Genomic DNA, 23,242 nt, shown 5'->3' on the forward strand with positions numbered 1-23,242 from the left:
TAACTCATTTTGTAAACCTATCATTCCAGATAATTGTATGCAATCTGTTCTGTCCATGAACTAGCTATTAAACCAATATATACACATCCAAGATTTGTGCTAACTAGATATGCAATAGGATAGTATGACTGAAAGTTACTTTTCCTGGGTTAAAGAACAAGTTCTAATTTCTCCAAATGTCCATCACAATTTATCATCCATTATGTTCTTCTTCAGTTCCTGGAAACCAGATGGGAGTACCTAGCCAGAAAGTATGAAGGTGGCATCTGATTTATCAGATTATGCAGACTCTAGAACCTAAATGGAAAATAATGCAAAGACATTTCTTCAACTTTTGGCATACCTGGGTGGACATGAATATTCAGGGCTCCACACTACTATATAATGCTGCATTTCTTTGTTTTATTTGAAACAGTGCATATTTTTAGCATTTTATGGTAAGATTTTACACTTGTCATTTACACAAATTACAAGATTCTGCTTCAAGTCTTTAAAAAATTCTAAAAATTCAGCCCATGTGCAGCACAATAATATGCAAAACTACTTTATATTATACACTTTTTATCAAAGGAGATACAAAATTCTGGCTTGTAGTTTTAGACAAATACAAGAAGCTTCAAACTAGACACAAAGGGTTAACATCAATTTTCAAATATAAGTCTGCACTTTTGTGTTGTATTTCTCTGAGATGTGAATACCAAATTCCTAAGAGATTTTACATTTTCCTTTTCAAAGGAAAACTGACAAATTCCCTTAAAGTCCCTAGCTTTTTAACTCTCCTTTCCCTTAGTGCCAGACACTTGTGTCATTTAACAAAACCCTGGGTGGCCAATTTACATACCTATGAACAACTGCACCTATAGTTAATTGTTCTCTTGTAGAAGCCTAAAGAGCCATAAATAGATGCAAATGGCTGGGCTACATTTTGTGTAATATGACACTTAGGAACCTTCTTTCTCTTTAACTGCGTTTGACTAATTGCACTGCATCCAGTTTACTAGATTACCATGAATGTACTTCCTGTTGGTGACAAATTGGAGCTCTTTCCTAGGGATTGAACCCAGAAGTGCTTAACCACTTAGCCACATCTCCCAGCCCTTTTTCTTTTTCATTTCGAGATAGGGTCTTGCTGAATTGCTGAGGCTGGCTTTGAACATGTAATCCTCAGGCCTCAGTCTCCCCAGTTGCTGAGATCAGAGGTATGTGCTACCACATCTGCCAAACTGGAGCTCCTAAGAATCAAGGTGTCAGGGCTGGGGATGTAGCTCAGTGTTAGAGCACTTGCCTAAAATGTGTGAGTCTCTTGCTTGGATCTTCAGCACCTCAAAACAAAACCAAAAAGAATTAAGTTGTCTGATACTAAGAGAACTTCAAACACACCCGCTGATTGCTTGAGGGACTTTACTGATACTTATGCATAGATATTCTTTTTCAGCATGTTGGAGGCAATATTTTATACTTTCTAAAGGGTTATGAAGAGACAAAAGGAAGAAAGAATAGGACTTTTCTGCACTTTCAGGAGACTTTGATGCACTTTGTATCATTGGAATCCATTGTTCCCTAACCATCTTCTAATACCTAAATGTGTGTATGTTGATGCATACTGAAAAGAACTATCCATCTTTCACTCAGTGATAGCCAACTCTTCATTATCTATGAGAACATTAGTGACATTTACTACCAGCAGATTTCATTCTTAATATATTCTTTTGACAGTATTATTGTTTGTTTTACATTTTATGTAGACTATAGTTTAAGACCAGATATAATGCAAATGTTGCTTATTTCTGCCAGCCCACACTAGGTATGTGTAAGGAAAAAGCACATTTTTCTAGGGCTCTGGGGATGAGTCTAAGTGTACAGAGGGGGCAGAATATAAATACGAGCACAGAAAGGACAAATTTCAAAGTCCTCCTAAATCAGTGTGCCTTCATTATTTTATTTGGAAGTTTATGATTACCACAAACTAAGCCCAGTCACTATTTTATAGATAATGGAGAGTTGACTCTAATCACGTTCTTGGTTTATGACTTTAGCCCTTTTGCATAAAAAATTCACAATAAAGCATAATATAAAAAGATTAAAAAAGACTGCCATATGACATCTAGAAGCATTTATTTTATGCAAAAAAACTTAAATATGATTATGTGTACACAAAAAGTGCACACATTCCCTATGCTGAACAATGCCAAGAAACATAATATATTGATGCAACATTTATCCCTAAAATAAAGATAAAAACTGAGCCCAGAACAGCAGACAAAAACACTTATTTCCCAATAGCACAATGCTGAAAACTGATAGTAATCCTAACACCTCCAATTTTCCTTACAAAGCTGCCAAAGTCCAACTATTTTAAAAAATTGACTTTTTTTTACATTAATAATAAAAATCTGGTGACAAACATTATTTAAAACCAAATGCTGGATAGTCTTTACTCCTTTAAAATTCCAAATATTCCAACATAATCATAGGAGTAAAGACCATTTTAAAGTGATATGCTTTATGAAACAAACAATATGTACATTTATTGCAAATTATATTAAACTAAAATGAAGGGGAAATCAAAATATGAAGTTTACTACTTGCAAATCAATAATTATTTTAATTATTTTCTCACTCTGATAAAAATCAGAAAGCAACATTTATAAAATTGCCACCACATCACTTTTCATAGCAGGGAACTGAAATCTGTACATCTCATTTTTGCAGAAAAGTAGACAGGCAGAAAGAATTATACATAAAAGTTTCCAAAAGGAAAAACAAAGAAATATTTGATCTCTTTTCTTCTTAAAAAAAAAAAAAAAAATAATAATTTCAGTAGACTTCTGTTTCTTGTGTAACATGGGGATTCATGGCTCTAGAAGGGATGAATTTTCAGTGTCAGTGTAAGGACATCTTGTTACTTTCTTTAAAATAAAAACTGCAGCATGGGAATTAATGGTGTATTATGTGTTTAAACTCCAGATATGCAGGAACTGGAACCAAATGTTAAGCAATTTGCTTAATTATTGACTTTTCATAGGAAAAGTCTGGGGGGAGGGAGAATAGAGTTGCTTTTAGCCTCTCTCGAGTTTCTTCTGTACATTTCCATCATAGGACTGTGGTCATGTGAAAAGAAGTCAGAGTTTCTTTCGGTTTTCAAGGCAGAAAGTGTGTGTTCTGAAGTGAACTTCGTTTTCTGTGCAGGGACAGTCTGAATCCAAGTTTTTGCAGAAGCTGGAGCCTGCTTCTGTTTGGCCTTCATTTTTTCCCTTACAAAAGAGTCTCCTTTTTACCTTGGGGACAGGAGTAGAAGAATACAGAGTTAGAAAAGATGTAGACAGGATAAAACCAAACCAAATGATTTCATTTCTACAGTTGTTAGCAAAAACACCAATGGAAAAACTTTTGCTTTCTACTGTTAAATGCTGCTACCAGTTCTATTTGCTTATAATGATAAGACCTATTTAATTGAAATCATAATTTTTAAATCTATACTTTCAAAAATGATATTAAAGAAAAGTCATTGGACACTATGACAAAACGAAGTTATGAACAGCAAAATAAGATCTGTCTTCTGGGATGGGTAAACAAATATATTTTGGTATACTAAAAACAAACAAACAAAAACCAGGAGGAAAATGTATGTTAGTTCTATTAACAGGTTAGATGGAATCCCACTTTTCTACAGGGAATGTGATTCTGATTCCTGGTTAAGTAAAAATTAAAGTGGGGGGTGGAGGTGGGGAGGAGATCTTTCTTCAAATTAGTGCTTTAAAAGCAGAGATTATGGGCTGGGGTTGTGGCTCAGCGGTAGAGCATTGGCCTAGTACGTGCGAAGCCCTGGGTTCAATCCTCAGCACCACATAAAAAATAAATAAAAGGTATTGTGTCCAACTACAACTAAAAATAAATATTAAAATTCTCTCTTTAAAAAAAAAAAAAAAAAAAGGAAAGAGAAGCAGAGATTATGAAGTGAAAATAAATGCCATTATAATTTTTGCAGGAAAACCAAATGCAGTTTTCACTTCCAAAAACTCAGTTGTTTGGGGTGACTGACACTAGAATTTATTCTAAGTTAGGGAAGAATGGTGTACATTACCTTTGTAAATCAATCTGTCTCTCTGCTGGTCCAGCCTTTTTGGCTACATCTTGCAGTTTGGGTGCTTTGGCATTACCTGCTTCCAGACCCCCAGGGCTTTCTTGACTGACTGCAGCTCTCTTCCTCCCCTTACTATTGGGTTTATTTATATCATCATTTTTGGTTGCGTTGCCCTGAGATTCAGACTTGGGTCGACGTCCTCTCCTGGGTTTGGAAGGGGCAGGTGGCCCTGAGTCATCTACTTTCTCATCTGTTTTTTGTTGGATATTCTCTGCACCAGCTGCTGTTACTGTTCTTTTCTTTCCTCGGTCACTGCTGATATTGCCCTGGGTAGCCTGATCAGAATTTATTTCCTAAAAGACCACAAAACAATCCTGTAAACACAAATTCCTTAAATATCAATGATTGGTAGTTGAAAAGAAGTTGAAAGGAGTTGGGATTCCAGGGCTTCTAGTGAACTGTTTACATCTCATTTGAAAAGTCAGCTCTTTGAGGAGGACGACGGTGCCTGGTGCATACTTTGGTGCTTGTCACACATTATGTACTTAGTAAACATTTACTAAAATGCATAAGCAGGCCAGGTGTGGTGGCACATAGCTGTAATCCCAGTGGCTGGGGAGGCTGAGGCAGGAGGATCCCGAGTTCAAAGCCAGCCTCAGCAATAGTGAGGCGCTAAGCAACTGAGTGAGACTCTGTCTCTAAATAAAATAGGGCTTGGGGATGTGGCTCAGTAGTCAATTGCCCCTAAGTTCAATCCCCAATACCCCACCCAACCCCCCCCAAAAAAATCATAGGCAGTACACAAGAGAGAAAGAAAATCTTTGATTTTACTATAATACACACTCCTCGTCATTGATGGCATGCTCTAAATTTATCACTTTTCAAAAGGATATTTTCATAATTCAGTATGTATTTTCTTTCTTTCTTTTTTTCGTGGGATTTTAGTTTAGCATTAAGTCATCTAAAATTGTTCAAAGTAATAGAATCTCATTTTACCATAACATATATAATGGATTTAGGATAAATAATGGTTTGGGCTGAAGATGTGGCTCAGTGGCAATGTACTTGCCTGGAGTGCATGAGGCCCTGGGTTGGATAAAAACAAAATAAAAACAAAACAAAACAAAACAAAACAAAAAAAAAGGATAAACAACAGTTTTCAGAATGCAAGTGACTCAATACATACACAAATGACATTTAGGAATCAGTTAGTTATATTTTTTCTTTTTAAAATTTTTTTGTAGTTGTAGATATACAGCATGCCTTTATTTTGTTTGTTTATTTTTTTATGCAGTGCTAAGGATTGAACCCAGTGCCTCACACAATAGGCAAGTGCTCCACCACTGAGATACAGTCCTAGCCTGTCAGTTATAATTTTTAAAAAAATTTTTTAGTTGGACTGGGGCTGTGGCTCAGTGGTAGAGTGCTCGCCTAGCATGCGTGAGGCACTGGGTTCAATCCTCAGAACCATATAAAAATGAAATAAAGATATTGTGTCCACTTAAAAACTAAAGTATTTTAAAAAAATTTTTAGTTGTAGATGGACACAATATCTTTATTTTATTAATTTATGTGGTGCTAAAGATTGAATCCAGTGCCTCACGCATGCAAGGCAAGTGCTCTACCCCTGAGCCACAACCCCAGGCCCCCATCAGTTATAATTTGATTGATATAATTCTAATTGATTAAAGGGAACACTAATCATCCAAAAAAAAAAAAAAAAAAAAATTAAAATATTCATTTTCCTCAGAAAATCATTCCAGAATGGAGGAAAATATTACACTTCGTCTTAGCCAAATTGCCAAGAAGTGATGGGAAAAATATTATAAATCTTTATGTTAAAAGAAAACTTACAAGGGGCTGGGTTGTAGCTCAGTGGTAGAGCCCTTGCCTAGCATATGTGAGACCCTGGGTTCGATCCCCAGCACCACCAGGAGTAAAAAATTACACAGTGCATCAGAGAACAGATATGCAAAGTAATCTTGAAAAAGGAAAGACGATTTCTAGGCAAAACAACCACCATGACCACTCTTTTTTTTTTTTTTAATTTTTGCACTGCTAGGGATAGAACCCAGGACCTTGCACATGATAGGCAAGGGCTCTACAACTGAGCCACTGGCCCAGCTCAACAAAGCACTATTACTATTAAACTCGAAGTAGGAACTATTCATTTAACTGACTTCTATGGGTGGTGGTTGCTGGACATAGATTGGGGAACAAAACAGATGTGATTCCCATCCTCACGTACAAGTGTGGCAGGTGAGTAATTTTTATTTTAAATATGACATATCAATTTCTAACCAGTCCTTTTCAGGAGACAATTATTTAAATGGAGAAAATAATAATACCTGAAGATACAGAGCTTTGTAGATTTAAGGAACTCTGACCATAAGGAATGATGGCAGTGTAGCTTCAGATAAGGTAGGAGAAGCAGGCATGGACTGCTTCATGAATGCTTCATAAAACATGTCAAAATATGAATTTATTTTTTAGTTTTAGGTGGACACTATATTCTTTATTTTATTTTATTTTATTTTAGGTGGACACAATATCTTTATTTCATTTTTATGTGGTGCTGAGGCTTGAACCCAGTGCCTCAGGTGTGCTAGGCGAGCACTCTACCACTGAGCCACGGCCCCAGTCCATTTATTTTATTTTTATGTGGTGCTGAGGATCGAAGCCAGTGCCTCATGCATGCCAGGGGAGCACTCTACCACTGAGTGACAACCTCAGCCCCACCAAAATGTGAATTTTTTTCTAGTGCTAAAGAAAGTAATTCATAACCAGAGGATGAACATAACCCAAACTGCATTTTAATAAAAGCACATTGGCTACTGTATGGCTATTGGATTGGATGGAAGAAAAAATGTTAACTAGAAGGTAAAACTACTAAAGCATTAGAAGTTGAATCCAATTTAAAAATGGGCAAAATATCAACAAGCAATTTACATAAGGGAACATTCAAATATTCAGCAAACACATTGGCAGTCAAAGAAATGCAAATTAAATTAATAGTGGGGCATTAGTTTCAATAGGTAAGAGTGAAGAAAGTAAAAAGAACTTTAAAATTGTTGGTGGGATTGTAGAGGGAAGAAGTACTCTCTCCCCCTGTTGACAAAAATGTGTTTCATTCCTTCACAGAATGAATATGGAAATATCTTAAAACTATAATATAGTTATCCTTTGATCCATGGTATAAAAGCACCAGAGAGAATTTGTTGTGTGAGTGTATAAAGAATATTCATTGAGCTGGCATGATGTCATGTGCCTATAATCCCAGAAATTTGGGAGGCCCAGATGAGAGAATCACAAGTTTGAAACTAGCCTCAGCAACTTACCAAAATCCTGACACTATTAAAAACAAAACAAAACAAAAATCACTGAAACAGTTTTTTGTAGTGGCAAAAGAAAGGAGAAAAACAATACAGATGAAAATGCTTAAAAGAAAACATTAAAATCATGTACTGATGACAATTACACATTTATGATAATTAGTGTATATGCATATGTAAAAAGGGCTCAAGTAAGCCAAATGAAGAGGCAAGCAGTTGTCTTGGGTACTGAAAAAAATAACATTGCCAATATCACCTGCCTGAATCCTGGGATGTATGTGTCTTGGTTCTTCTTTTCATTACTTCCCTTATTTATCCTTCGTATTTCAATTTCCCTCATAGGGTAAATAACAGGAAAGAATGTACTTTGTAAATATGTGTATATTTCTAAATATACACATCCTATTTGCTGAATAATTTCCACACAGATGCTAACACACTGGTTTATACATTAATCTCCAAGAGATTGGTTAGCAATAAATTTTAGTCCTTAATTTTAACTTTTGTAGAACTTGGGATCAAACTCATGTTCTCATACATGCCAGTTCCACCATTCCCAGTATTCATTTCCCCCTTTTAAATTTTATTTTGTGACAGGGTCTAAGTTTTCCTGGCTGGCCTCAAACTTGTGATCTTCCTGCCTCAGCCTCTCAATATCTGCAATTACAGACATGTGCCACAGCTCCTGGCTTGTACCCTCCTTCTCCTCCTCCTCCTTTTTTTTTTGGTACTGGAGATTAAACTCAGGGGCACTCAACCACTGAGCCACATCCTCAGCCCTATTCTGCATTTTATTTAGAGACAGGGTCTCACTGAGTTGCTTAGTGCCTCGCTTTTGCTGAGGCTGGCTTTAGACTCTGGATCCTTCTGCCTCAGCCTCCCAAGGCGTTGGGATTACAGGCATGTGCCACCACGCCCAGCTTGTACCACTTCTTAATATGCACTCTAAGTATATGTAATTCAATGACTGTGACATTGTGCATTTTTGTATCTATTAATATCAAACCTAGTTAATTCTTTATGAGGACCTGATAATATTCAAAAGTATTGGTTCTTGGATTCTAAGAATTTTGACAGTGAGAGATGGTACCCTGTTGTTACCTGAATCCATTAATATGCTGTGTTTCAGAGAGCAGGTAGCAAAAATTTGGATAATGATAAATTAATCTAAAATGCATCCTTATTGATTCAGTTTGTGTTCACATAATGAGGGATTAGATAGAAAAAGTTATTTTGGAATAATTGTATTTTATATACCTGAAAGTAATACTAAAACATTTGATTAAAAGGTAAGTATGTCAAAAATATAATTCTGTTGGAAAAGAAATACTTAATAGTGCTGGGTGCAGTGGAACATGCCTATAATCCTAGTAGCTTAGGAGGCTGAAACAGGGGAATTGTGAGTTCAAAGCCAGCCTCATCAATGGTGAGGCACTCAGTGAAACTCTGACTCTAAATAAAATACAAAACGGGTTTAGGGTTGAGTGTGCGCCCTGAGTTCAATCCCTGGTACCAAAAAAAAAAAAAAAAAAAAATTTCTTAATAGTATCTTTAAGCCACTTGTACTAAAAAAAGGTTATCAGGGCTGGGGAGTTGGCTCAAGTGGTAGCGCGCTTGCCTGGCATGCGTGTGGCCCAGGTTCGATCCTCAGCACCACATACAAACAAAGATGTTGTGTCCGCCGAAAACTAAAAAATAAATATAAAAAAATTCTCTCTCACTAAAAAAAAAAAAAAAAAAAGAAATAAAGAAAAAAGAAAAATAATGTGGCTGTTAAGTAAAAACTCAGGCGTACTTATAAATGTTAAACCATAAAAACTTAACTTTGAGGAGTACAATATACACAAAACAGTGTGGGCATGAATCAATGAAATTCTAAAAGTAAGATCTCAAAAACTCTCACTTCTATTCTTTCAAGGTGTAGAAGGAATATGAGGCAGAAGCATACTATCATGGGTGACCACATAAACTCTTATAAAATGAAGTGGGTAGATGCAGGCAGAATCATTTCTGCAGAGCAGAAGTATAGTAAGTATTGAAGAGAGTGAAAACCACACTTGTATAAAATGTGGTGTACAGACCCAGTACATTTAGCATTTGGCTGTTGAAATTCTTACCCCTACCACAAATCATAATAAGAACCTTCACAGGAAAAATCCACCTGTTAAATATTAACAGGACATAGGGGTATAATTCAGTGGCAGAGTGCTTGCCTACCATGTGTGAGGTCCTAGGTTCAATTCCCAGCTCCTCAAGATAGATGGATAGAGGGGCTGGGGTTGTGGCTTAGTGGTAGAGTGGTTGCCTAGCACGCATGAGACACTGGGTTCAATCCTTGGCTCCACATAAAATGAACAAATAAAATAAAGGTATTGTATCCACCTACAATTAAAAGAAGATAGATTAAAAATTTTTTACCTTATTCTTTACTGGGTCAATATTTTTTACAGGTGTAACAGAAATAATTCTCACTGGGTTCTCTTCGTTTTCACTAATTCCAGTTTCTGTAGCCTCTGAACTCTGTTCCCTAGTGGGAAAGAAAAAAAAAAAAAAAAAAAGAACCAAGGCTTCTTTATTTTACCACATACACAGAAAACTCCCCCTTTCACTCTTCCAATAAGAAACAGCTTTGCCTGGTTTAGAAATCTAAACAAGTGATGAAATGATTGCAAGATGCAGATCTTCTATAATTATAGAGTAATGGAAATCAGTCATATGATACAATAAAGCAGAGTACTGCTTTATTGTATCATATGACTGATTTCCATTTAATAATGTAAGGAAGAAATCACTGCCTAAAACCACCTGACAAAGATTAATTATCAAGAAACAAAATAATGTAATTATTCTAAATCTTATCTGTTGGGGGGTAAGAAACCCTAAAACAAAAATAAAACTATAAGTCATAGTATAGTACAGTAATTTCCAGTATTCTTAGTGTTCTGCAAGAGAGGGGCTGTAAGGAGAAAAGGCCACTTAGGAGTGTTTGAAGCCCCATCTTCTCTGTAAACCACAGCTGTTCCATATTAATTCATTTTATATTTTGGAATTTTATTGCTAAAAATGGTTTAAACATTACTAGTTGAGTTTACCCTTAACATTTCATGGATACAAATAAAATGCTTAAAAAACCCAATGTTTAGAGTTGTAACAGCAGGGTCAGGTAGAAATTCTTTATTCAGTGATTAAAAAGCAAATATGACACATTAATTATATGGAAAACGCTATATCAACATTACCTTAATCACATTACACTAATTAGATATAAAATTTTAAAAAGTATTCCCAATTATGTAATAGTTATTTTTTATGGTTTTCAAAGTGTTGAATTTTCTTATGTATACTGAATAAACATTTCTATGTAAATTAGTTATATAACCAATACTTGTGTTTTCTATTTCCTTTTATTATTTTTTTTAATGTTGTGGTGGTACTGGGGATTGAATCCAGGGCCTTGCACATGCTAGTCAAGTACTCTAATACTGAATTCCCAGCCTTTTTTGTTAACTTTTCTATGTACTTAGAATACTATATTATTTCAAAATGTTCAGTCTATTCTTGATTCTCCTCTTTAAAAAAACACGGGCTGGGGGTGTCGCTTGCTTTGAATGCACAAGGCCTAGGGTTTGATCCCTAGCACCACAAACCACCCCCTAACCTCTCCCCAAACCAACAAAACATGTACAAGTCATCAGAATTATTTTGTACCAAAACATTTCTAAAAGTAGAAGTCTACTTTATGATAGAGTGCTTTAGGAATAAATTAAAAGATAAACCAAGTAGTGTGTGTGAGAAAAAAAAAAAACAGAGAAAAAAAATTGCCTTGATCGATTTCCGGTTGAGGGATTCAGCTCTGAATTTACATTAATATTGCTTCCGGTCTCAGTGCCAGTGGTTCTAACATAGGGTTTCCTTCCTGTTGCTGATAAAGGTTTGTTTACTGCACCTAGTACTCCAGTAGGCTTTGGCTGAAAAATCACACACAGACACAAATTATTTTATACTGTAGTGAAAGGGATACATATAATTCAGAAGCAGGTAAAGATATTCTTTAGCTTAAGCCAAGAGTTGTTACCTTGGAAGATTAAGCCCTAAATTTATTAGAAATGATAATGCTGTAAATACATGTTTGGCTGTCTTAAAAAAAATTATAAGTAATTCTACTTAAAAATGAGGCAATATTTGTTATTCCTTACAGCTTTACAATGCCCCCCGCTTCCATCAGGGTGCTTAAAATGGAACTCAGGATTCACAACGAGGCAAGTGCTCTACCACTGAGCTATATACTGAGGCCTGTGTGGTTTTTTGTTTATTTTTATTTTTTAATATGATGAGATCATTCCATATTGGCAATTTTTGAACTAGTGGGATCAAGTGATCCTTACAACTCAGTCTCCCATGTAGCGAGGACTACTGGCATGTACCCCCACACCTGGCTCTTATTGCTTAATCAAAATAGGTACGTAAAACATTGAAATACATAATAAAATGTCTTGTAAACAAACTACTGAATATATATAATATTTTTAGCAATTAAAAATTTAACAAGAATTAAATTTCTAGGGCTCGGGTTGTGGCTCAGTGGTAGAGCACTTGGCTAGCATGTGTGAAGCACTGGGTTTGAACCCAGCACCAACCACATTAAAAAAAACTAAATAGGGGCTGGGGTCATAGCTCAGTGGGTAGAGCACTTGCCTAGCATGTGTGAGGCACTGGGTTTGATTCTCAGCACCGCATATAAATAAATAAATAAAGGTAAATTGACCACTAAAAAAAAACAAAAACAACAACAAAAAAACAACTAAATAAGCAAAATAAAGGTATTGTATGTTCATGTACAACTAAAAAATATATATATATATGTATAGATACAAAGAATTAAATTTATAAACATTTTTAGTACTCATCGCATTAGTTTTATGAAATATTAATTATTTAACTCATTAGAATTCAAAATTATTTTTTTAAGTACTAGGGATTGAACCTAGGGCAATTTACCACTGAACTTTTTTTTTTTTTTAAATTTTTCTTTTTACCAACAAAATAAAAATAAATGTGTAACAACGAGAAGAACAACAAAAAAATTTTTTCTTTCTTTCTTTTTTTTTCCTGTGGCGCTAGGGATTGAACCCAGGGATTTGTGCATGCTAGGCAAGCACTCTACCAACTGAGATATGTCCCCAGCCTCCCCTCCTTTTTTAAAAAAAGATATTTTCAAATTGACTAATTCATCAGCACTCCTTTTTTAAAAATTTTTTTTATAGTTGTAGATGAATACAATGCCTTTATTTTATTTTTTTACTTTCATGTGGTGCTGAGGATCAAACCCAGTGCCTCACGCATGCTAGGCAAGTGCTCTGCCACTGAGCTACAGTCCTAGCCCCCCAGCCCTTTTAAAAAATTTTTTATTTTGAGGCATGATCTCACTAAGTTGTTGAAACTTATGATCCTCTGACCTTGGCCTCCCATGTTGCTGGGACTACAGGTGTGAGCCACCATGCCTGACTATCTTATTTATCTTATACATGTAAGTTTATTACCCTATTTCTCAGTAAAATCTGCATTTCATATTGTATATAAATTAATTTGAAGCTTTTCATTATGGAGCAGAACACATGGTGGCAATTCAGAAGAGCAATTCATGGCAGAAAAAATTCTGACCATCAGATGCTACAAACCCATAATATGATACCTAAGGTACTATAAAATACAGAGGACATGCAGCAGAAGATATATATATATATATATATATATATATATATATACTTAATACCTTTCCTGTTAATAGAAGCACTCTTGTCTCTTCTGAAATATAACTCTTGTCATTACAGAAGTCCTATTTAAAAAAAGAAAAACAAAAGCCTATTAAATTGTACATGTGTCTTTTTATCATACAAACAAAACTTTTCAGGCATTGTACCCTGTAATAATAATCATATTTATGCTTATCTATCTCAATTCATGACCTAGACATTTTTCTAGTTTGAGAGGTAAATTTTCTAAATTTCAAATGAAGCAAAATCCTAATTTTTCATATGGCTTAGTGGAGTCTCCAGTTTATGTCTTAAACAATTTTCACCTCCTCTATTGTATTATAAAATCTTCTTTTCTTGGGCTCTCAAAGTAGCTTATATGGTACTATGCATATTTCAGTAAGGAACTCCTCACTGGATCAAGGAAATTATATTATCCTCATTAAAGGGAAAAACCTGTCACTTAAGTAAATATATTTTGTTTCTTAGAACCATTAAAGAAACTTCAAAATATCACATAAAATCAGGAAATAAGTAAGACATTTTAAAAAAAGTTTTAAATTTCAAAAAACTTGGGAACACTTCAAAGAGCCTGGGTTATCTAGAATATTTACTGACATTTGGTGCACACAGGTCCTCCAGCCACAGAAAACACAAGAATAAAAGCCTTATCTCTCACTGTAACTATAAAATAAAGTACATTAAAAAAAAAAAAAAAAGAAAATCAATTTGGTAGTAGCAGAAAAAATGTATTACGTGTAATCAATTTAAGAGTTCCATTTATTGAATGCTCACTGTGTAATAAACTCTTCAACTAAACCTAGATACTATTAATTATTAACTATTCATATATAATTTTTATACCTACATTACAGAGATGAAGGAATTAAATCTCAGAGGAGTTAAAACTTAATCCTCAAGTCAGAAATGATTGATGAGAATCCAGGTCAATCAACTGCCAAGACCAATTCCATGAACTCTAATATTTGATTTCATATGTAGATATATTTATATACTATACCAGTTATTTTATTGTCTATAAACATATTAACAGCATTTAAATAAAATGAGGTCAAAATAATTTAAAAAAATCTGAAAAAACTGTTTTTCCTACTAGAAACACCAGAAGGAACATAAGAACTAAAAAACTTTATGTGTATTCCTACTTAGGAGAGAACGATATTATGCAGGGGTCTAAAGAAAATTTCCCCATTCTTCAATAAACCTAGAGTTTTTTTTTTTTTTTTAAACTCTGTACTCAAGATTATCTAATATTTGTTGATGTAATTTATATTTAAATCATTTTAGTATGGTAGAAAAATGAGGTATATAAAAAATTACCTTTTCAGGTTGTGTAAAAAATTTCATTGGAAGGACTGGGTCCTTTGGTGAATCTGCATTGCACAAAGCACTTTTACTATTTATAACACACAGAGCCACATCACATACTGTATAAAGTTTCTAGGAAAGAAAATAAAGATTTTTACATAATTTTCATGATTACAAAATAATCAAAAGAACCACTTCCACCAAATACATAAAAATTATAAACAGACTATGTGGTTATTTATTCCTTGAACATTTCCTTTTTCTGTTCTGCATAGCTTCCTCCTGATAAAGGGGGGTGGGTGGGATGACAAACAAACAACCCCTACCTTAATTTAACATGAATGCCAAGTATGAAGTAGAGAAGACAAGTCAAAACAAAGAAAGCATGCAACAAACATATTCATTTTTCTGTAACTCTTGGTAGAAATACATAAGACAGCACAGTTATAAATTTTGGATCCCTCCCACCTGTAGTGGTGCTGAGGATACAACCTAGAGCTTGGAGTATGAGAGGCAAAGGCTCTATCACTGAGCTATATTCTCAGTCCAAATACTATTAGTTTGTATCCTCTTGCTTTGCAGATACTTTGATGCCTTTTTTAAATTGTTTTTTTTTTCAGTTGCAGATGGACACAATACCTATATTTAATTAATTATTTTTTAAAAATCTGGTGGTGAAAATCGAACCCAGTGCCTAACACATGTAGGCAAGTGCTCTAACACTGAGCTACAACCCCAGCCTTTTTTATTAAAGAGTACTAAATATCCCAAAATAGGGATGGGGATGTCGCTCAGTGGTAGAGCATTTGCTTGGCATGCAAAAGGCACTGGGTTCAATCACCAGCACTGCAAAAAACTAAAAGCCAAAAACAAAAGAAGCCAACCAACCAAACAGAACCCCTCCCCCAAGCCCCTAAATAACAAATTTTTTTTTTTGTGATAAAAAGCAATAAGGGGCTGGGGCTGTAGCTCAGTGGTAGAATGCTTGCCTAACACATGTGAAGCACTGGGTTTGATCATCAGGACCACATAAAAATAAAAGAATTTTGTCCATCTACTACCAAAAAAAGAAAAAAAAATTAAAAAGCAAAAAACAAAAAACAAAACAAAAAAACCTGACCCTGAGTATATTTTAATAAATATTCTGCAAGGGCTAGGGTTGTGGCTCAGCGGTAGAGTGCTTGCCTTGCATGCGTGAGGCCTTGGGTTTGATCCTCAGCACCACATCAAAATAAATAAATAAAAGTGAAGACATCAAAATAAATAAATAAATATTCTGCGATTAAAATTATGTAATGATCAGAAAAAAGGAGTTGATTTATTTTTCTATGACATCTTAATATCCTCTGGCCTAATACTCATCTTACTTCATTTGTCTTGGTTTCATCTGGAGACTGGGCATCTCTGGTTAGCTTGATGTTCTCTGCCATCTTCTTCATAAAGGCATGGCTATTATTTTCATTCTTTGTCATTAAAACTTCAAGCATGAACCACAGGCACCTAAATTGTAAAAATATTAAGGAGACAAAAATGTAAGTGCTTTTGCTTAATGAAATAAATATCTTATTGGAAAGGTCTGTTGTCAGAATGTAATCAAATAAAAAAATAAAGAAACTCTACTCTTAGTAAGTAAGAAGTATATTAGTCTATTACATTCAAGTGGAAAATAATATATTAAAAAATGAAAACATAGGGCTGGGATTGTGGCTCAGTGGCACAGCCCTTGTTTACAAGTATGAGGCGCTGGGTTCCATCCTCAGCACCACCTCAAAATAAATAAACAAACAAACAAATAAAACAAAGGTATTGTCTCCATCCACAATTAAAGAAAAAAAAATGAAAACATAATATGAGAAATTCTGACATCTGCATGAAGCATATAAAAACTCACACTATAGTTATCTGGTAAACATTTAGATTGTCTGACATGTCTAACACTGAACATGATGAGCAAAACAGAACCAGCCAGAGTTTTGACATACTGACTGAGATATGGAGGTTTATAATTGGTATTGAATTCTGCTGAGATCCAAATCTGAATTGCATGTAGTAGGAGGCTGGTGTGCGCGCTAACAAGCCACTTAGCTAAATAATTATATCTTAAATCACTTTTGCTGTTTTGTACTTGTTACTATACACTCATCAATACATAAAGCATATGAATGCAACACAGTAAAAGTAAACCCTAAATCAGGCTGAACATTAGAATCACTTGGGGAACTTACATTTGACAAATCTGGGGGCAGAGCTTGTTTCTTTCTTTTTTATTTTTTGGTATGGGGGATTAAACCCAGGGGTACTTAACCACTGAGCAATATCCCCAGCCTTTTCTGTGTTTTATTTAGAGACAGGGTCTTACTGAGTTTCTAAGGGCCTTGCTAAGTTGCTGAGGCTGGCTCTGAATTTTCGATCCTCCTGCCTCAGCCTTCAGAGGGATAACAGGTGTGGACCACGGTGCCTGGCCAGAACTTGTTTCTAATAAATTACCAGGAAGAGCTACACATGTGTAATCCCTGCAACTTGGAAACCTGAGGCAGGACTGCAAATTTGAGGCCAGCTTTGGTAATTTAGGGAGAGCCTGTCTCAAAATAAAAAAATAAAAAGGACTGGGTATATAAGTAGAGTGCTCCTGGCTTCAATCCCCTTCAATTTTTTTTTTTTTAATTGCCAGGATGATTTATATGTAGGGCTACTGCGTTTCTCCATTAATGGGAGAGAATTAATGATATTCTGTATGAACTCTGCATATATTTCATGTAAATATTTTAAGAGACTAGCTTAATCATTTAAATGAATATTGGTAGCTTCTATAATACTTATTAACTTTGTCAAATAGTTAACTCTAGTTAGATCTAGATGGTTGTTTCAATTCTGGAAAATCAAATAAAGGAGAATAGGAAAGACAATAAATATGAGAACAACAACAACCAGCTAATAGAACTTCTCAAAAGGTTTTTTTGGGTGTAAACTTCCCTAAGAGGTCACAGAAATTAAAAGAAAACAACAACAACAACAAAAAGACTAAAACCAAGTCTGATTTTATACTTTTAACAAAAATGCAACATAACTAACCTAAGTTATCTGAGCAATTATGTGCTGGACTAAGATGAACAACACAGGACTCATGCATTCTACAAGTCTGAGGAATTCTTTGTTTATGTGAACGCTGAAATCATTAATTCTTTGGGTTCAGAATTCTGAGTTTCTATTAATTTGACGAGTCTTTGATCCTTTTAGACAGAACTATTACATTAAAAACCACACAGTAAGATTTTAAATATGAATATATATGTAAAGGCTATAATATGTACCAATGAAACATAGACTTTACTTACTGAATCAACTGGAAAGAAGTATGTTAATTCAGGATAAAAAAATTATTAAATGTAATTGCTAATTTTAACCCATCCTCTGGACTCCTGTAAAGCTGTGCTTCTTTCCTTATCCATTTCCTTTCCAAGTCTTTTCACTGAGCTTTCTGAAATGTACTTTCCATAGAAAACAAATTTTAGTGAATGTTCACTTCAGCGTTTTATCACAACTGAAACCAAGCTCCTCAGCTGCTCCCCAAAATACTTGCTCTGCAATTCCCTTAAGTTATACCCACTTATTCTACTAGATGTTCATGCTTAGAGTGGGAGGATAGGTTCAGCTTCTATCTTCCTTACTGCTGATTCCAGTTTTTCTGTTTGTGTTACAATTTTCCTAGGAAGCTTACACCATCTGGCTATGTCTCCTATCCTCTCCTTATCAATGTCATCTATGAACCTCCCCGTGATTTCTTAATCCCAACATTCCACTTTCTCCAGACCTCCTTTTCAGTTGTCCTCCAAATAATTCTACTATTAAATCCATAGTCTTTGACCTCATGAGACCCTCCCAGCCCCTGGCCTTGCTAATTCCTCAACTCTAACCTTCTTGGCTTTCTACTCCTGCATCTTCTCTTCATTATTCCCTTTCTCGTTTATATTACTTGAGTCAACATTTTAATCACTCTCCAAAACAGTCTCAACTCCCTTACAATTTTCCTGTTGGTATACTTGCCTTAAAATTCAAAACCTGAAACAATCCAAGTGTTTGGCTTATTGGCACCTACATCCAGAATGTTTAACTACTAGAGAAAAATTATGCACCTGAGAAGTTTAACTATAAATTTAAGATTTTCAGACAGTGTTTTACTAAATTGCCAAGGTTTGCCTTAAACTTGGTGACTCTCCTGCCTCAGCCTCCCAAGTCACTGAGATTACAGGTGTGTACCATTGTATCCGTCTACAGTAGCTATTTTCTTTTTTTTTAACCTTTATTTTGTTTATTTATTTTTATGTGATGCTGAGGATCAAACTTTAGTGCCTCACACATGCGAGGCAAGCACTCTACTACTGAGCCACAACCCCAGACCCTTCAGTAGCTATTTTTTATCTTCTACTCATATTTATGATTCTTTCACCTTCACCTACCAGCAAATATCCTGTTCCTTTGATATACAGAAATAAAATCCATTAGATGAAACTTTCTCAATTTTTTAACACTAATTTTGAAAATTATTATTATTATTATTTTTTTAAAGAGAGAGCGAGAGAGATAGAGCGGTAGAGAGAGAATTTTAATATTTATTTTTTAGTTTTCGGCGGACACAACATCTTTGTTTGTATGTGGTACTGAGGATCAAACCCGGGCCGCATGCATGCCAGGCGAGCGCGCTATCACCTGAGCCACATCCCCAGCCCCAGAAAATTATTATTATTATGTGATAGGGATTGAACCCTTGCAAGGCAAGCACTCTACTAACTGAGCTATATCCCCAGCCCTTGGAAATTATTTTTATTCGTCTTCCTTCACCTTTATATATCCTTAGGATCGAATCCATTCTTCCTTTTGGAGACCCCACCTCAATATATTACCACCATTATTTTCTTTACCTGCAAATCATATCCCACCTTCTCTGTCTTCTTTCTAGAAGACTTTTGTTGGTTTCTTCCCTCCCTATTCACAGCTAATTTGAATTTTCAAAGATTTGCCTACCTTATTTCTAGTTCTCATCATTTGGCAGTATGGCTTTTACCCGAATTACTTCACTGCAGAGGATCAAACACAGGGCCTTGGGCATGCTAAGCAAGTACCTACCACTAATCTATACCTTCATTCTATAGGTCTTTATAAAAGAGTCTCTCTGGGGCTGAGGATGTGGCTCAAGTGGTAGCACGCTTGCCTGGCATGCGCGAGGCACTGGCTTTGATCCTCAGCACCACATAAAAACAAAATAAAGATATTGTATCCACCTAAAACTAAAAAATTCTCTCATGCTGGGTGCAGGGGCACAGGCCTGTAATCCCAGCAGCTCAGGAGGCTGAGACAGGGGGATCATGAGTTCAAAGCCAGCCTCAGCAAACTAAGCAACTCAGTGAGACTATGTCTCTAATAAAATACAAAATAAGGCTGAGGATGTGGCTCAGTGATTGAGTGTCCCTGTTCAATCCCTGGTACCAAAAAATAAATAAAATTCTCTCTTAAACCAAGCATGGTGGCATACACCTGTAATCCCAGAGATGCTGCAGCTAAGGCAGGAAGATCATAAGCTGGATGCCAGTCTCACCAATTTAGCTTGGCCCTAGACAACTTAGTGAGACCTTATCTCAAAATATAAAAAGGGCTACAGATGTTTCTCAGTGGTTAAGTGCCCCTGGGTTCTCTGGTAGGTAGGTAGGTAGGAAGGAAGGAAGGAAGGAAGAAAGGAAAGAAAGGAAGAAAGGAAGAAAGGAAGAAATAAAGAAAGGAAGAAAGGAAGAAAGAAAGGAAGAAAGAAAGAAGGATTAAAAAGCGTAGAAAGAGGATTGGGGTTGTGGCTCAGTGGTGGAGTGCTTGCCTAGCACGTGTGAGGCACTGGGTTCAATCCTCAGCACTATATAAAAAATAAAGTTATTGTGTCCATATACAACTAAGAATATTAGAAGTATAGAAAGATACAGAACAAAGTGTTAATAGCAGCAATGGGTTTTGGGGATATATAATTATAAATATTTTCTTCTTTTTAACATATTTTCATATTGAATATCACTATGATAAGGAACAAATATTATTAAACACTAAAGGCTAACTTAAGTATGATTTTTTTTTCCACAAATATATTGCTACTGATGTAAGAAAAAAAAAAAAACGGCAGAGTAGGAAGCTTCAGGTGTCTGCCACAAAGATAAAATAACTATTATACTAAGGAAAAAAAAAAATCAGAATCAACTGTTTAGAATGCTGAGTCCCTATTAGACACTGAAGCCAGAGAGGTATATGAGGAAGAAAGTGGGGACTGCTTATGATAAAAGCACTTAATAAATTAGGATTAGAAGATAATTTCCTCAACATGAGAAAGGCAACATATAAAAACCCCACAGCTAAGCTGGGAACAGGGGTACACACTTGTAATTCCAAGGACTCAGGAGCCTAAGGAAGGAGGAATGCAGGTTCAAGTTCTCAGCAACTTAGCAAGACACTGTCTCAAAATAAAAAATAAAAAGGCCTGGAGATACAGATCGGCACCCCTGGGCTCAATTCACTGTACCCCCAAAAGAAAAACAAAAACCCCCACAGCTGGTATCTTTCTGGCTGTACTGCTGTAGATCCATAGAAGGATTCCCCCACCCCAACCCTACTCCCTGCCAGGTCAGAGTTTCAGGTACTGCCTAGCACAGAGAGCAACCCCTAGCCTCTTAGGTGGCCTTGGACTGGGAACAGGGCCAAGAGAACAGAGGAACATGAACAGGGAAGCTGCTTGGCTCCTTCCCTCTATAGCTCTGTACAGTCACAGTCAGTGAATGACTACTAGGACATTAAAATTACATATGGGACTCATGTTCTACTTCTACTGGATGTGCAGTGCGGGTCTATAGTATGAAGTCTGGGAGGTGACATTTTTAACCAGTATTCTGAATGATTCTGATGCAGTGAAGAAGACAAAATAATTGGTCTCATTGTCAGAGTTTAAGAAGGGGTTAAATAAAAAAACCAACCTCTCCCCCAACAAGTGGTCATTCTTGAAAATGGATCCATTTTGAAGTTCACCTGGAATAAACTATCTTAAAATTTTGTAAAGGAAATTTTATCTAACTTCATAATTAAGATGACTTATCATGTAAACAAAGCATGTGTGGTTTACTACAGCTTATAAATAATCATTTTTTTTCATGCATGGTAGATTAAATGAACAGAAAAGGAGTGAAGAAAAGTGAGGGGATTGTGTGTCTGTCGGAGAATGAGGGCAGTGCTACTGGGTACACTTCAGAAGAGTTTGGATTGTTTGTCTGATTTTCGATAGAAGACCTGGCCCTGGTATATTGGTGAATTGTCAAAGGCTAGGAAGAAAAATGCAGTTAGCCATAGCAATGGGATGATGTCTATGTTGGGAAAAACCAATATCTAACTGCAGTAGAAAACTCTGAATGACTCCTTCAGCAAAAAAGCCAAGTCTGTGTGTTCTATTATGTGGCCATTGTAACTCAATGGGATATTATAAAAAGTCATCTCATTGGTAATATCTGGTTTATATGAGAGTGAATATGTATCTATTACTGAAAAAAATGACCTAGTGAACTCAAATGAATTCATGACACATGCACAGTAATTTTCCCAATGTGACATTTGCAATACTGTTTGTTTCTATTTACAGAAAAAGTTAGAACTAAATAAAAGTGACTTGCATTAAAACAAAACGAAAAAACAAACCAACAAACCAACAAACAAAAAAACCTCATTGTTAACAACACATTCAGTGGTGAAAGACTGAATTTTCTCCCTGAAATTAAAAGCAAGTTGAGGATGCTGGCTTTTATCACTTCATACCAGAATCGCTAGTCAAAGCAATTTAGGCAAGAGAAAGAAATAACAGGTATCTAAATTGTATTTGCAGATACGATTGTGTATGTATAGAGAACCCTAAAGAATCCATAGAAAACCTGGGCGCAGTGTACATGCCCTGTAATCCCAGCGGCTCAGGAGGCTGAGGCAAGAGACTGCATGTTCACAGCCAGCCTCAGAATTTAGAGAGACCCTATCTCAAAATAAAAAAGGGCTGGGGATGAGTGCCCTGCATTAAATACCTAGCACCAAAACCAAAACAACAATAACAACAACAATAATAAAAACTCCCAAACCATCAAAAAAGCAAAAAACAAAACATAATTGTCAAAGAGTCAATAAATGAATTGAGCAAATGTGCATAACAAAATGATTTCTCTACATTAATAATGAATGAGCCAAAATGTATATTAAGAGAAAAGTTTCATTAATATAGCATAAATAAAAATGAAATATTAGAGGGGTGAAACATGTACAAACTTTTGAAAACTACAAAACACTGCTGAACAAAAAACTTAAAAGACCTAAGTGAAAAGAAAGAAATCCTATGCTAATAGCATCCTAAAATTCATGTGAAACTTTAAAGCCATAACAATCTTGAAAAAGAAGAAAACTAGAAGGACTCACATTTCTCAATTTGAAACTTTGGGGACTGAACCCAGGGCTTCGCACTCTAGTATGGGGCTATCTTTCCAGCTGACCAAATGATTTATGATAAGGGTGCCAAACCAACTTTTAGGGAAAAAAAAAATCTCTTTAACAAATGGTGCTGGGAAAAATGATATTCATAAGCAAAAGAATGTGTCTGGTGCTGGGGATATAGCACAGTTGGTAGAGTGTTTGCCTCGGATGCACAAGCCCTGGGTTCTAATACCCAACCATCAAAAAAAAAAAAAAAA

The 23,242-nt window shown here is 35.5% G+C and overlaps 1 protein-coding gene across 3 annotated transcripts in view; it reads right to left on the reverse strand.

Annotated features, from left to right (window-relative positions):
* Positions 1-382: 382 nt before the first annotated feature.
* Positions 383-23,242, reverse strand: part of Pds5a (PDS5 cohesin associated factor A) — a 143,702-nt gene continuing 120,842 nt past the window's right edge. For all 3 annotated transcript variants that reach the window (XM_046451779.2, XM_046451850.2, XM_046451919.1), the window contains exons 27-33: positions 15,866-15,998; positions 14,511-14,630; positions 13,190-13,252; positions 11,239-11,384; positions 9,835-9,943; positions 4,085-4,437; positions 383-3,278 (exon numbers count right to left, since the gene is read on the reverse strand). In XM_046451779.2, the coding sequence (XP_046307735.1) occupies positions 3,275-3,278; positions 4,085-4,437; positions 9,835-9,943; positions 11,239-11,384; positions 13,190-13,252; positions 14,511-14,630; positions 15,866-15,998 (928 nt within the window). In that variant the 3' untranslated portion in view covers positions 383-3,274. The remainder of the gene's footprint in view (positions 3,279-4,084; positions 4,438-9,834; positions 9,944-11,238; positions 11,385-13,189; positions 13,253-14,510; positions 14,631-15,865; positions 15,999-23,242) is intronic.

Source organism: Marmota monax, unplaced genomic scaffold, assembly GCF_021218885.2.
Source record: "Marmota monax isolate L192 unplaced genomic scaffold, Marmota_monax_Labrador192_F-V1.1 WCK01_AAM20220418_F8-fsc00025, whole genome shotgun sequence".
Taxonomy (NCBI): domain Eukaryota; kingdom Metazoa; phylum Chordata; class Mammalia; order Rodentia; family Sciuridae; genus Marmota; species Marmota monax.